This window comes from Lathamus discolor, chromosome 2 (genome assembly GCF_037157495.1).
Source record: "Lathamus discolor isolate bLatDis1 chromosome 2, bLatDis1.hap1, whole genome shotgun sequence".
Lineage (NCBI taxonomy): Eukaryota > Metazoa > Chordata > Aves > Psittaciformes > Psittacidae > Lathamus > Lathamus discolor.
Genome location: NC_088885.1, coordinates 151,788,739 through 151,802,331, shown reverse-complemented (window position 1 = coordinate 151,802,331; position 13,593 = coordinate 151,788,739). Strand labels below are relative to the sequence as shown.

The 13,593-nt window shown below is 37.2% G+C and overlaps 1 protein-coding gene across 6 annotated transcripts in view; it reads right to left on the bottom strand.

Moving 5' to 3' along the window:
• Positions 1–13,593, bottom strand: part of EFR3A (EFR3 homolog A) — a 77,461-nt gene that overhangs the window by 37,998 nt on the left and 25,870 nt on the right. For all 6 annotated transcript variants that reach the window (XM_065668962.1, XM_065668966.1, XM_065668964.1 and 3 more), the window contains 2 exons: positions 4,771–4,892; positions 1,034–1,183 (listed from right to left, as the gene is read on the bottom strand). In XM_065668962.1, coding sequence (XP_065525034.1) covers positions 1,034–1,183; positions 4,771–4,892 — 272 coding nt within the window. The remainder of the gene's footprint in view (positions 1–1,033; positions 1,184–4,770; positions 4,893–13,593) is intronic.

The following is a 13,593-nucleotide window of genomic DNA, read 5'->3' as shown; positions in this document are numbered from 1 at the left end:
TAAGGTGGGGGTATTTTCTGGAATTTCGGCTCTCTCTCAAATAATACTTTGATTCCATCTGCCAAAACAGTGTGCTTCTGACGCCTACTCCTCCAGATGTCTCTGTTTGTGCTCCACACATATGACATCACAAGATGAGAAATTCTCTGTAACATCACTTAAGGCCTGAAGATCAACAGTTTATAAATACTGTTTTCAGCTTCTGTCATATGCACATCATAAAGGCCTCTGCTTGTCACCTGGAAAACCATTAGTCTTTTTTTCTGCTGAACATGCATTATAGAGTTTCAAGCAGTCAGTTCAGATATTTAACAGCTGTTTTTTGACAGATTTGTTTTCTACCATGTTTAACTACTGCATTACTCAGCAAATGATAAATAGGTCCTGCAGTACATACAAACTGATCTGCATTACATGGTTGATCCAAATCCTATTTCAGTCAGTTCTTCCATCAGTAATTAGCTTATTTTTTTGCTAAATGGCCAACCTGCATGTAGAATCCCTGTAAGAACAAGCAAAGCCTAACTAGGCTCTCCTTATTCAAGCAGCACTTCCAGAAACCTTTGTCTCCTATTCAGAACACTCTTCAGAGGTAAAATCCAGGCAGATATTTCTGTACATACTGTGTGGGCCCTCAGTTTTATGCAGAAAATAAATAAAGCATGGACAGAAAGACAACTATTGATTTTAGTAATGTAATCTGAAAATCTGCTTTAAAGAAAAGACAGGTGCTGACAGAAGTATGAGAAAAGAATGAGTCTGAAGAACTGGAAAACACACCACCTAAACCCAACAAACTAAAAATGAGAAACCTGACAGACTTAGAAAGCTGAGTGTCATGTGAAAGCCTGAAAAGCATGATGGTATAATAAGGCTGCTGAGCCTACTTACCAAGCAAGCTTTGAAGCAGCTATGGCTGGACACAAAACAAACATTTAAGCTTCTCTGCATAGCTAATACTGGTTTTAGGGAATTTTTCCAGGGCTAGCAATAAAAGTGCTTAAAACACATGAGTGACCAGGAATAAAAATACCTGTCAATATCGTCTATTTTCTGCATGTTAAACAGCAGTGAAGGTACGATCTTGTCCATGTGCTGAGGTTCCCATATAGTTGCTCGAAGTTCATCATTAACTGTTTTTCGAACCACTCCCTGAATGCCCCTGATTCCAGCAATCCGGATCCTAAGGAAGGAAGAAAAGGAATTAGTGAAAAGCAGAAGAAACACAGCACCTCCCAGTATGGCTGTTTCCCTAGTTGGCAATAGTAACTACATAGTGTGGAATTCCACTGGGTTCTCACAAGCAGTAATATGGAAATTTGGCCAATTCCTTAAGGTTGCCCATATTGCCTTTAAACACCTTCAAAGCTCAAACAACCGAAGATGATCTGTAAGGATAAGGATAATGCTGACACTGACCACTGAATACTCAAGCTGTGTGCACCACCTCCAACAGAAGGCATATAGGTAAAAATCCACCAGCTCTATGCAATTGACCACCCTTCAGTTGAAATTGTGCACAATCTCAACCTATTCCAGTGCTGAAGAAAACTGGTGTGAAGCTACCACAGAACAGCTGAAGCAATATCTAGTCATGATCATGTCCTTAGAAGTTGTAATTAAGGCTGTGGATTAATTATAGCCAAGTTTTAAAGATTTGTGCAAGATTCACAGGATGGAAAGCAAAGGATAATGCTACCAAGTTATGCACAATGCACAACACGGACTGCCACTTTTATCCCAAACACATTTGAACGGAATTAACTGAGATCTGATCAAAAACAATAAAACACAGAAAAAATAATATTAGTTTTCGAAAATGCCTTAGCCACTCAGCCTCTCTGTTAGCTAGTTTCGTTATTTTGTTAAAAACAGGTTGCAGGAGAATCTCTGCAATTAAATGGATGGCAAAATATTTTGTTGAAGTGGTAGTAGCAAATTAGCCATTATAATAAATGGTAGGAATAGGATTTTAGTTACTGAAAACAAGTAGAAGAAAGGGTGGTAGAGCCATCAAGTGAAATAAGCACAAGATTTGCTAAAATTTAAAAGTTATTTCTATTAAAAATCCATCACTTCTTTTTTAGATCTTAATTTCAGAATGAACAACATGTAACTCGCCTTTGATCAAATTTGCTGAATGAAGATACTTGCTAGATGAACAGAGGTCACTAAACTCTGTAATATTTTTCTTTAGATTTCAGTCTTCCTGTTTTTTCAGCTTTTTCTGAAGCAAACCACATACATTCAGTGTGCATGTGAATGGTAATTCTAGACCTTTCAAGACAATTTTACCAAGGGATGCACAGCTAGAAAAGCTCTTGCTGCTGCTGCACTGCAACTACAGTGCAGTATCCAATATTAAATTTTCAATATTGAGGATCTAAGAGTGACATTTAAGAAAAGAGCTTCCAAAATTCTACCACTGAAACTTGGGTTTTTTGCCTTTTAATTATGAGTTCTCAAGGTAATCAAGCTTTGCTGACACTGCAGGTTTAGATTCATTAAATACTAGGAATCTCTCACTTTACATGTCAGGGTCAGTTTCAGTCTCAGAGCCTACATTACCTGATTATGTGTGTAGATGATGTTCAAGCTCCCATGCAAGCCAGAAAGTTCAGTGGAACCTCAAGCTATGCAGGTGGACAGCAACTTCAAATGTCAAGCCTTGGGCAACATGGTCTAGTGTGAGGCATCCTTGCCCATGGCAGGTAGGCTGGAAGTAGATGATCTTAAGGTCCTTTCCGACCCCAACCATCCTTTGATTCCATGTCTGGTTTAGGATCAGTTGAATGACACCCCAGTCCCCATCAACAGAATCAACTACTTGTGATATCTGCATTTAAAGTAGTAATCTGTCACAGCTCAGCTCTTTTGTTGAATTACCTCAGAACCTACAGCAAATTGGTGCACCAACTCCAATGACTGCTGTTGATAAAGATGTCTTTTGGAAGAGATACATTTAAGCTGTCTAGAATGAAGTAGTAAAAAGTAATATTGCCGTACATTTGGCTAACCTGAGTAAAAAATTGATTCACAGGGGGAAAAAAGGCCACACTTGTGTACTAGAGTACCACTAGAAATGATTTCATGGTCTTACTATTGTACAGGAGGCTGAAAAATGAGGGTTGTCTTACTGAGAAAGGCGCAGCATTAAATTTCATCACATTGCTCTAAAGAACGCTTAGACAGGTAATAAAGCAGAGATTACATTTAAATCAAGGTCATGTGCAGACTTCTGTCACTAGGATGAAATTCCTCCTTGTCTAAGGGTACAACAACATTGCAAACTGCAGCACAGATAAGGTGCAGGCTGACACCCTGAAGAGCAAAAGATTAGCACAGTTCTCTGAATTTTGAGGTGTTTTAATTTTGGGGTAACCTTATGAGTAGAAAATCATACCTGACAGACCAATGAGGGATGTATTAGTCTCTTCATTCATTCCATGTCACAGCTCATTACTTATATTACCTTTCATTTGCCAGGGGCAATGAAGGTGAAAGTAACACTAAAAATCCTGAGCTGATCTTCATATCCTATCCTCTATGAAATGTTTAATGGTAAGTAAGCAGTTTAACATTTGTGTTTTAATTTCACTAAGCCTAAAAAGGCAAAATCCCTGAAAGCTCATTAAAACATTTATGAATACTGTTTGAAATCCTCAGCTTCAGGTAAATAGTCTGTACCTGGCAGAAGCCTAAGTTACGAGGTATCTGCAGTAGACAAACTGACTTTGCTAGTGCTACCTGCTCCCCTTTTCCCTTTGTCCCTCAATACAATTCAGGTGTTCCCCATACAATTCACGTGGTCAGCCTGTAAAACCAGTCACTGGAATAATCCTCCTAAAGGACAAAGAGATAGGGGCAGGGGTAAAAGCAGAGGAGAAGCAGACAGATTTAATCGTAACCATTTTAGAGACACAGTTTACAGCAGAACCCTACACACCACAGTAGGGCAACAAATAAGATGGCAGCAAATTACAGCAAATAAGAAATTAATTTTTTGGCTTGCATTTGTTGGTTTGTTTTTTTCTTCCCTCCTAAGCAATGTACAAAGTATTCATTCTTTTTGAAACTGCAAACTTTTGGACAAATCCTTATGTGTCGCAGTGAACGTGAAAACAGCACACCCAAAGAGTTAAACAAACATAAAGCACATGGATTTTTCACAGTTGGCTAAATAACGTAGCACATGGAAATAGAAAAGATAAGTATAATGGAGATGCAAATATAATCTGAAATGCCTTAAGTTTGCTAAGATACTCAGCAGTCAAATACAGCTGAACAATAAGAACACATCTGCTAGGGGGAGCTGAAGTAAAACCAATCGTGGAGCTTACATAAGAATGCCCAAATTTGTAATACTAACGCATGAAGGCGTTTCAGCTTCAGACAGTCTCATACTGCAGACATCTATGAGAATTCAATTTTAATGAGTAATTCTCAAATAGCAGACACAAAACATGCTTTTGCTATTCATATGAGTAGCCCCATTAATTTCTCAAAGGAGTTACGCAACTTGCACACATTTACAATAATAAGTAGAGCCTTTCTGGAGAGAAATTATTCAGGAAAAATTCCACTTAAATATTCCAGGAGGTTTAACCACCTCAGATTTGCAATATTTAGATTTGCTATTTAAAATGTCAGACTTTTATTTTCTTCCCTATGGAATGAAATAATCCACTAAGTATCACAAGAAAAGCTGTATTACAGACTATATTAACATGTTAAGACAGTTTTCTTTAACACATACAGAATGGCACTTACTCTGTTTGTGTTTCTGGATCATGGTCACATGAATGACACATGGCACTGAATCGAGACACAAAGAAGTCATAGCGTCTGTGATATGAAGGTGTGTCTTCCTCAATGTTGGCAAATTTAACAAACTGGAAAAAAAGAAAAACATTAAAAAAACCTTTCAGTACTGAATTCCCCAAAAAGCATAATGAATACTAAGCTTCATTTAAGAAGTAACATAAAACATTGCATTAGGAAAGAACCCAGATCTGACAATACTTAAATATTTCACTGCAGATAAGAAAAAGTTAAATTGGAGAGCTTTCCTTTTAAAGCCTTTCCACTGGAACTTCATTTAGATCATCAGGAAAGGGTGCAACTGCAAGAAATACAACATGCTATGTAATATGGAAACAGATCTAACACCTCAATAGTGAGTGTCATCGATGCACTGAATCACAGAATCATTTAGGTTGGAAAAGACCCTTAGGATCACCAAGTCCAACCCTTTAACCCATCACTGCCAAGTCCACCATAAACCATGTCCCCAGGTGCCACGTCTATGCATCTTTTAAATACCTCCACGGATGGTGACTCCACCACTTTCCTGGGCAGCCTTTTCCAATGCTTGAAAACCCTGTCAGGAAAAAAAACCCATTTCCTAATATACAAGCTAAACCTCCCCTAGTGCAACTTGAGGACATTTCCTCCTGTTCCTATTGCTTGTTACCCAGGAAAAGAGACCAACCCCACCTTGCTACAACCTCCTTTCAGGCAGCTGTAGACAGCAGCCCAAGCAATCAAAGAGTACACTGTCACTAGCAGGTTAACTAGCAACATTCTGACTTATCAAAATGCAAGGGAATAAACTTGGAGGCATTCTGTCAATTTCGTCTATCTTCACAAAAGGGAAAAAGGTGGAGTCAGGGAATCAGAACCCAGTCAACTTTAATTCCATTCACAGAAAGACATTTAAAAGAAAAATCCAATTTGCAAATATCTACAAAGTAATGAAGGGGTAAGTAACAGTCAACATGGATTTGTCAAGAACAAGTCGTATCAACCCACTCCAAATTATCCCTATGACAGGGAAATAGATTTTGTAAATCCAGATGAAGCAGCATCTGTCATATCTTAACTTCAGTGATGCTGTGACAAAAAATTACACAAAATCCTAGACGGAAAGCTAGAAAAAGAGTGTCAAAAGAGCACTCCCATGAGGCAGATGCAAAAGGGTTTGGAAAAAATACAGAAACACTTGTGACATCAAACTACAAAAATGTATTGAGTGAACTTCTGAGGGGCCTGTCTGAACACAGCAGTATTTGAGTTACACCACAAACTCGGATGACAGAGTGGGCTCATCAAATGTGCAAAGAACACTAAGCTGGCCAGAGCTGCAGGCACATTTGATGCCTGGTTCTTGACAAACTGGAAACAGGACCTGAAAAATCAAGAAAGCAGTTTAGGAATGGCAAATGCAAAATGCCATTTTAAGACAGCTGCACAAATACAAGCCAGACACAGCTGAAAGCAGAAAAGAAACTTAAGGTTGTAATAAGCTGCACCTTCACAAAAGTCAATGCCATTTTAATGGCATGAAAAAGAAAACAATATATTGTGATACATCTGTATCCATAACACTTAGGAAGAAATTTTTTGCCACCTAATTTGCACTAAGCCCTTAGATGAAGTACTGCACCCAGCTGGAGCTTCACAGCTGAAGAAGTGATTAACTGATACAGTTCTTCAATTATTCAAGCAATAAACAAAGCTTTAGATAAACACCTTTTAAAACAGACCAAAAGACATTAAATTATCTAGTCTAGAACTGCCCAAAAGATATTAGTCTTACAAAGTACAGAAGACAGCTTTTAAAAGAAAAGAAATAAATGTTTTTCTTTGTCCAATAGAGATAGAAAAAGCAATGATAGGCTGACACTGAAGCGAAGGCTACATAAGTCAGACATTAAAAACCTCTCCTTTCTAAAGAGAGCAGACTGCCAAAAGACCTTTTGGATTCTCTATCACTTACAGTTTTAAGAACTACAGAAGGAATTAAAAAGGTAAGGGAAAGGTTGAACAGTGCTGGTTCTGCCCTGAAGCAGAGAGGTGTCCCATTTAGATTCCTCAGCTTTTCCCCACCCAGTATTCTTCCCACCAGCTGTGAAGCACAGGCTGGGGCATTTCTTGTGCACTTTTGAAGATGTAGAACCTGCTTTTATCAGCACGTTACCCACATTCAACTAGAGAGTCCAAAACACTTCAGCATGATCTGATCTGTGTGTAGTTTTTAAGCTGAAAGTGAAAGCTGTGTATCTCAGAAAAAAAAAAAAACCAACAAAATTACCCCATTTTTTCTACATTTTTAGTCTTTTTTCTGTTTTATGCAGAACACATTTCCCTTTCAACAGCACTAACAGTTCACCCACTGAAAGCTACAAGCACAGCTGAAAATGATACGGTTCGTAAAACTATAATCTCAGCCATCACTGAGAAAAGGCGCAGAATTGTGTAATACTAATCCATTTTACATATCCTTCTGTAGAGATTATCCTGTACAGTCAAGTGGTGACAGACACTGAAACCCCAACTCTGTACAGGCTACTGCCACAGTCTGAAAGACAATCAGCACACAAACAGAAACCATACATGATTTTCAATACAGAGAGTTACAAAAATGATCACTGACTTCTCAAGATGTCTTACATGGAATCTCACTGGTTTGTTTCACAGAATTGTCAATTACAAAGCAGAAATAGATTTTCTGAAGTTTTTTGAAGAGAGGAACCTAATTAGTCTCTACAATTTCATAAAGCACAATGTCCAGAGGTAAAAAATCCCAAGTCATTATGATCTTAGTATTTTCCAAACATTCAAGTATTCAAGTCTACAACTGATTCACCCAGAAAACTTCCAAAATTTTGTAAAAGAGTAGAAGAAAAAAGTTTAAAGAAACAGAACACTGTAGGAATGGCTGTGAGATTATTAATTCCTCCAGCATTTAATATTAGCATATTCATATTTCCTAAAACACAAAATTATTTGATTGACAGGGTCTTCCAACACGAAAATTTAATCCAACTCTAATAGCTGTTTTGCTAGGAGAAAGATTTATTGTATCAAGAAACTGCTTTGTGGGGATAAATGACAATTTTAGACAAATAAAGTCTCTCTCCCCCTGGACATTTTCCCTGTATCACAATGTAGCCTTGTAGCAGGGAAGCAAGCACCCAGAAGTTATACCCCTCCAAATGGCACACATATTAAAATGCCCAGAAAGGGCGAAATGTCTTTTATTTCCACATGTATGTAACAAAACAATTTCACTCACTGAACATGAAGCATTGCTGAAGCATACTCCAGGATTAGCATTTAGATGACTGAACACCTAGGCCACAGGCAAGCTTAACTGTAACAACAGTTTTGAGTTGCACTGTTAATTCAACACAGTATATAATTCCATTCCATTATAGAAATTTGTAGTTCTTTCAGTACACTTCAGCCTACAATTTCTTCTTGCTTAGCAGTGGTGCTCCTAAACTGTTATTGCTGTTCAGTAAATATTTTACTCCTAAGCACCTAAGTTATTTTCAACCATACTTCAAATACAAAAATTATTCAACCTAAAAAAGGACAAAACTCTTATGAAAGTCCAAGCACTTGCCTAGGATATACTTAGAAAGCTTTTAGAGATGTAAACATGTCATTCAGTCATAGTAAATGCTGGCAATCACCCACTGGTAATTTATGGCAGTTTTACCAGTACAAACATCTTTTATATTTGTACAATACTGAAGGTACTAAAAGGAACTGACATTGGTAATATCTTATTTCCGTTAATTTTGAAACCAGTAAGAGTCAATCAGTATGAAACCATAGAGATCTATCATGAAATAAAGAAGAAACGTTATCTATTCAGAAGATGTTTGCTCCAGACTGAGTCAAGAAAGTTGGATCATATTACCAGGGAGACAGAGATTGTGTGAGTCCTCTAAGTAAATCATGCAGGTTCTTAAATCAAATTTCTAAGGACATAATTCCTTATGCGTATTTCTACTGCCTTATCACTCTTCTGTGTCAAGCACAGAAGGAGAAAAATCATAACTTTAATGGAGCCTGGATGTCTTTAAAGAAGGTCAGGTTTTTGCGGCAATTCAAGAACAGACAATCAGCCTGCATATTTGAGTTACAGTTATGGTATTTAAAGGGTCTCCCTGAGAAAAAAAACCCAGTAGACTGGATCTGAGCAGTATTTTTTCGTTATATTTGAGCTCCCAGTCTGTCTTCCACATACTGCATTTTTCACAGGTTTCAGATAGAGGAAAGGGCATGCTGATACTAAGCTAGTAGATAAAACTACTGTATTTCATTAGTAGAAAACTATCACATACGGAAATATGATATCCTATAAGCAGAAGACTCTTCTAAACTTCACAGGACAGCATTAATAAGTGTGTGAATACATGCATGTGCTTCACCAAAAAATACAAACAAGACAAACACTTCCACTTTTCTAAACAGGAAAGTTTCAAACACCATATTCATGCATTAACTTCACAAATACAGTATTAAAATGATCATAAATAATCAGAAGATAAGGTTGTCAGCAATAGAAAGGTCAGCTGACACTGCTCATTTTGTTTTATCAGTATGGGATGAATAGTTTCACTTTCTATTTTTACTTCGTGCCACTTGGATGATAATTATCCTGAACCCCACATGTACACTTGTGTAACAAAGCCACTAATGGTGTCTTGACTCACAAGACACTTAGTAAGTGGGGCTATGAAACTGCAAGACCAGAGAGCACGAGGTGGGGAAAGCAATACATAACTGTGACTGACCCTAACAGGACTGCCTGAAGTGACTTACTCAGCATCACTTAAATTCTAGTAGACGCAGACATAGTATTTAGAAGATAATTTAATAACGTAAAGGATGAGAAAGAGTGCTTTGTGTACTTCTATCACTTTGTACCTTTAACTTCTGTAAAAAAAGATAAAGCAGGGATCCTAGAGATTAAATAGTTCTATTGTATATTAAATCAGCAGAGGCTGAGAATTGGGGCTGTACAGACTGGAGAACAGAATGCTCCAGAGAGACCTCAGAGTAGCTTCTGGTACCTAAAGGGGTCCTTGAACAGACAGGACTTTCAGCAACCTGGTCTAGTGGAAGGTGTCCTTGCCCACAGCAAGGGGTTGGAACTACATGATCTTTAAGGTCCCTTCCAACCCAAAACATCGTGTGATCCTATGAATTCCACATTGATCATGGAATGAAAGAAGCATCTTGCAACAAAGGTAAGTTTCCACCACATACTTCTAGATCACTGTACTGCAGACAAACAAGACAAAGAAATAAGTAATCTATTGGGAATATTTATCCTGACATTCCTTAATTTCACAGTCTTGACATTTTCTACTATTTTTACATATACATGTACTTCAGTTCTGCCAAAACCAACTGCTTTTATAAGCCAACACTAATAAATACAGAAATCATGTTATATCAGGCACTGCTCATTTCTTTGCTTGGGATACTGCTTGTCTTCTTCTAAATAAGAAATTATAATAACCAGCAAAACCAGTCACCTTCTCATGCACAGAAAGCCAAACACTATCACTGTTGGCATCATTTTTTCACTGCTCGTGAGAAGAAAGTGCCCTTCTTAAAAAAGCACCCAAACAACTAAAGAAAGCATTTACGGTAAATTTAAAGTTTGGTAATACTTGGTTCTGCATATAACTGCTATTTTTTAGATGAAAAAACAATATTTTACTATCAAAATACAAAGAAGAATTCACCCCATCAGCATTCCAAATTAGCTTAAAACGGTTTGTATTCAACCGAGTTTTCCCAACACAGTTTAAGATGAAAGTTTGACTAAATCATACAACCTACGGTTACTGACCAGCTGCTCACTAAAAACACTTTCTGGACCCTCCTGAAAAAAATTGAAAAAAATTAAAAATATTTAAAAAATTCTCTCTCATCACAAAATTTTTGACCCCAAGTTCAAAGATTTTTAAAGCTTTTCACCCCTGGAGAGGAAGAACAAGCACAATTAATTCATTCTATCCTAGTAATATAACCACTATAAATCTAAGCAACACAATTACTTGTACATCAGACACATTTTCCATAATAATCGGTTACTGAAATTCTGCAAAACAGAGAAATTTAGCATTGCCATAAGTTCCTATGTAACTTATTGCCATCAGCCTTCAGATTCTGCAATACTTAAGCCAAGGAAATCTCACTTACCCCACCACATTTTTTCAGTTTCCTCACCAGCATATGCTTTCCTAGCACATGGTTAATAAAAATATCTTCCAAGATAGAAAAAGCCATTTTGAACTTCATAGACACTGCCAATTCGAAATCTGGTCTACATAAAAAAAAAAAAAAGTAGCACTGTTCAGCATATAACAGGTTGCCCAAGGAAGTGGTAAATGCTCCATCCCTGGCAGTGTTCAAGGCCAGGCTGGACTTAGCCTTGGGCAACATGGTCTAGGGCGAGGCGTCCCTGCCCATAGCAGGGGGATTGGAATTAGAAGACCTTAAGGTCCTTTCCAATCCTAACTATTCTATGATTCTATATCCACTATTGAATTTCAAAGTATCTGCCTATATAAAGTAGATTTACAATTTTTATTAAAAGAAATAATAAAATCATTGCTGCTACAGGAAATAAAGTTACAAAAGCAATATAAAAAAAGGTAATGGAAATTAATTATATGTAACCTGAAGATCAGGCATAAAAGTACATAAATGAAAAACAAACAATTTATCTAAACCAGAAATCTTCAGGTTTGCTTTTTAAAAATGAATCAACATAAGTCTCGAAATTTAATTTAAAAAAAGAATTTAAGAAGCCAAACAGCTGAATAAAACTTACAGGTTTTTTGTATGATGTCAAGTACCAAGCTGAATGAGATCTGCATCCAAAACCTGATATTTGGAAGTCAGAGGCTAAAAAACAACACACCCAGAATCTTGGAAGACAGTAGGAGCTTCCAGATCTTTCCAAGACTTTAAACTACCTGGATCATTCAGTACACAGACTTGTTTTATTTGAAACCCAGACTTCTGAGGAATCATACAAGTCCCCATAGTTGAAGCAAAATCTGTTTGTGAAGCTGAAAAAGACCTATGACTTGAGTATTACAGTTCAATCTTACTTGAAAAACATCACTGCCTTTCTGAAGTGATGAGAGCTTCCCAGTGAAGCTCTGAAAGCCAGCTTTGGGATGGAAAATAAAGATCATCGTATAGTCACAATCTTACTCCACAACTTCGTAAGTGTTAAGGACACTATAAATTTGTATTTATCTGAAATTGAGTTTAACCTAAGAGTATTATGGAAACTTTTTGAAAGGCTGCCTGACTTTTATCAGCTTAAAGACTTTTACTTTATATACGATTTATTCTTCTCTTCAATATGCATTTCCACTCCAAAGTGGTATACCAGAATAACTAAAGCATGTGAAATACTATTGAGTCCCTGTATCTCTACTCTTTTTGTTGTTTATTTCTTTCAGGAAGAGAGGAAAAAATAAGAGGCTAACTGTGACAGGAAACTTACACTAAGTCTAACAGAATTTATTTAAGAGCCCAGTAGGTCAGTGTCCTTGGTAACAGACAAGCTGTCAGTGCCAATACACTTTGCTCCTCTTCAGTCAACACAAATAGAATCCATCTTTTCATCTATTAGGGTAATTAGCACAATTAGGCTGAAATTAGCTTTTTGATACTGTTGAAGAGCCATATAGATTCACTCTCCTCACCGAATCCCAACACCTTATTTAGGAAAAAGTAACACTTTTTGGTTACCGAGTTTTACAACAGATAAACACAAATTAGCTCCTAATTTAGGAAGTCCATTAATCTGCTTCGCTTTTCAAAGACTTCATTAGGAACTGACAGGAATATCAAACAAATTACCATGAAGTGGAGTTGTGGTCAATAGAATCAGATTAGAAGTGACTTATGTCTTGTACATTGAAGTGGAGGTTGGCAATAACTGTTTGCCACCATGGATTTTAAACAACTGGAAAGTGATGCGCATCTTGCTATTTGGCAGTCCAGGAAGTAAGTTCCAAAGCAATTTCCTTTAAGAGACCTCACCGAGGCATTATTATACAAAACAAATTGAAAGAAGCAGGGTAGTTGGCTCAAATGTGTTAAAATGAATCTCTCTCTCTCTCTCTCGCTGTATATATATATATATATATATGTATAAAATGAAATGAGATATATGTATCCTTATTACCTTCAGTAAAGATGTCAGTTTGGGGGACAAGGGGACACTCCTGCATCAGAGCAAGAACACTGCATTTCACCACAATAAAGAATTCTGCTTCAGAGTAGCACCACTCTATGATGCCCTCCCATCTCCCTGAATTGCAATTGTTTTGTTCCATTAACTGGAAATCATGCCCAAATGAAAGCCCCACTGTTTTACAGGTTCCAGAAAGAACCCCAACACTGCTAACAATGGCATTACTTGTTTACTCATGTAAAAGTATTCACGCCAAGTTAAAATAGTTCACATCACAATCCTGGAATTTACGAAATTCGTATTGCACCACCTGGGAAATACAGCAGTTAGAAGGCAACTGTGACAGAACTAGAATACTGATTGCAACCATCACTCTATTTGGAAAACCAGATCTCCAAATCTTTGACACTTTTAGTTATGCCCATTAAGCCTGGATCTGAATCCTGAAATATTTAAGCTACTAAAATTATGAGGTTGTAATACTGAATATTTTTACCCCCTGGCTACTTTTCAGCTAATAGGAATCCTTCTGTGTAGCGTCAGTGCTGTGGAGAAGGATGTTATGT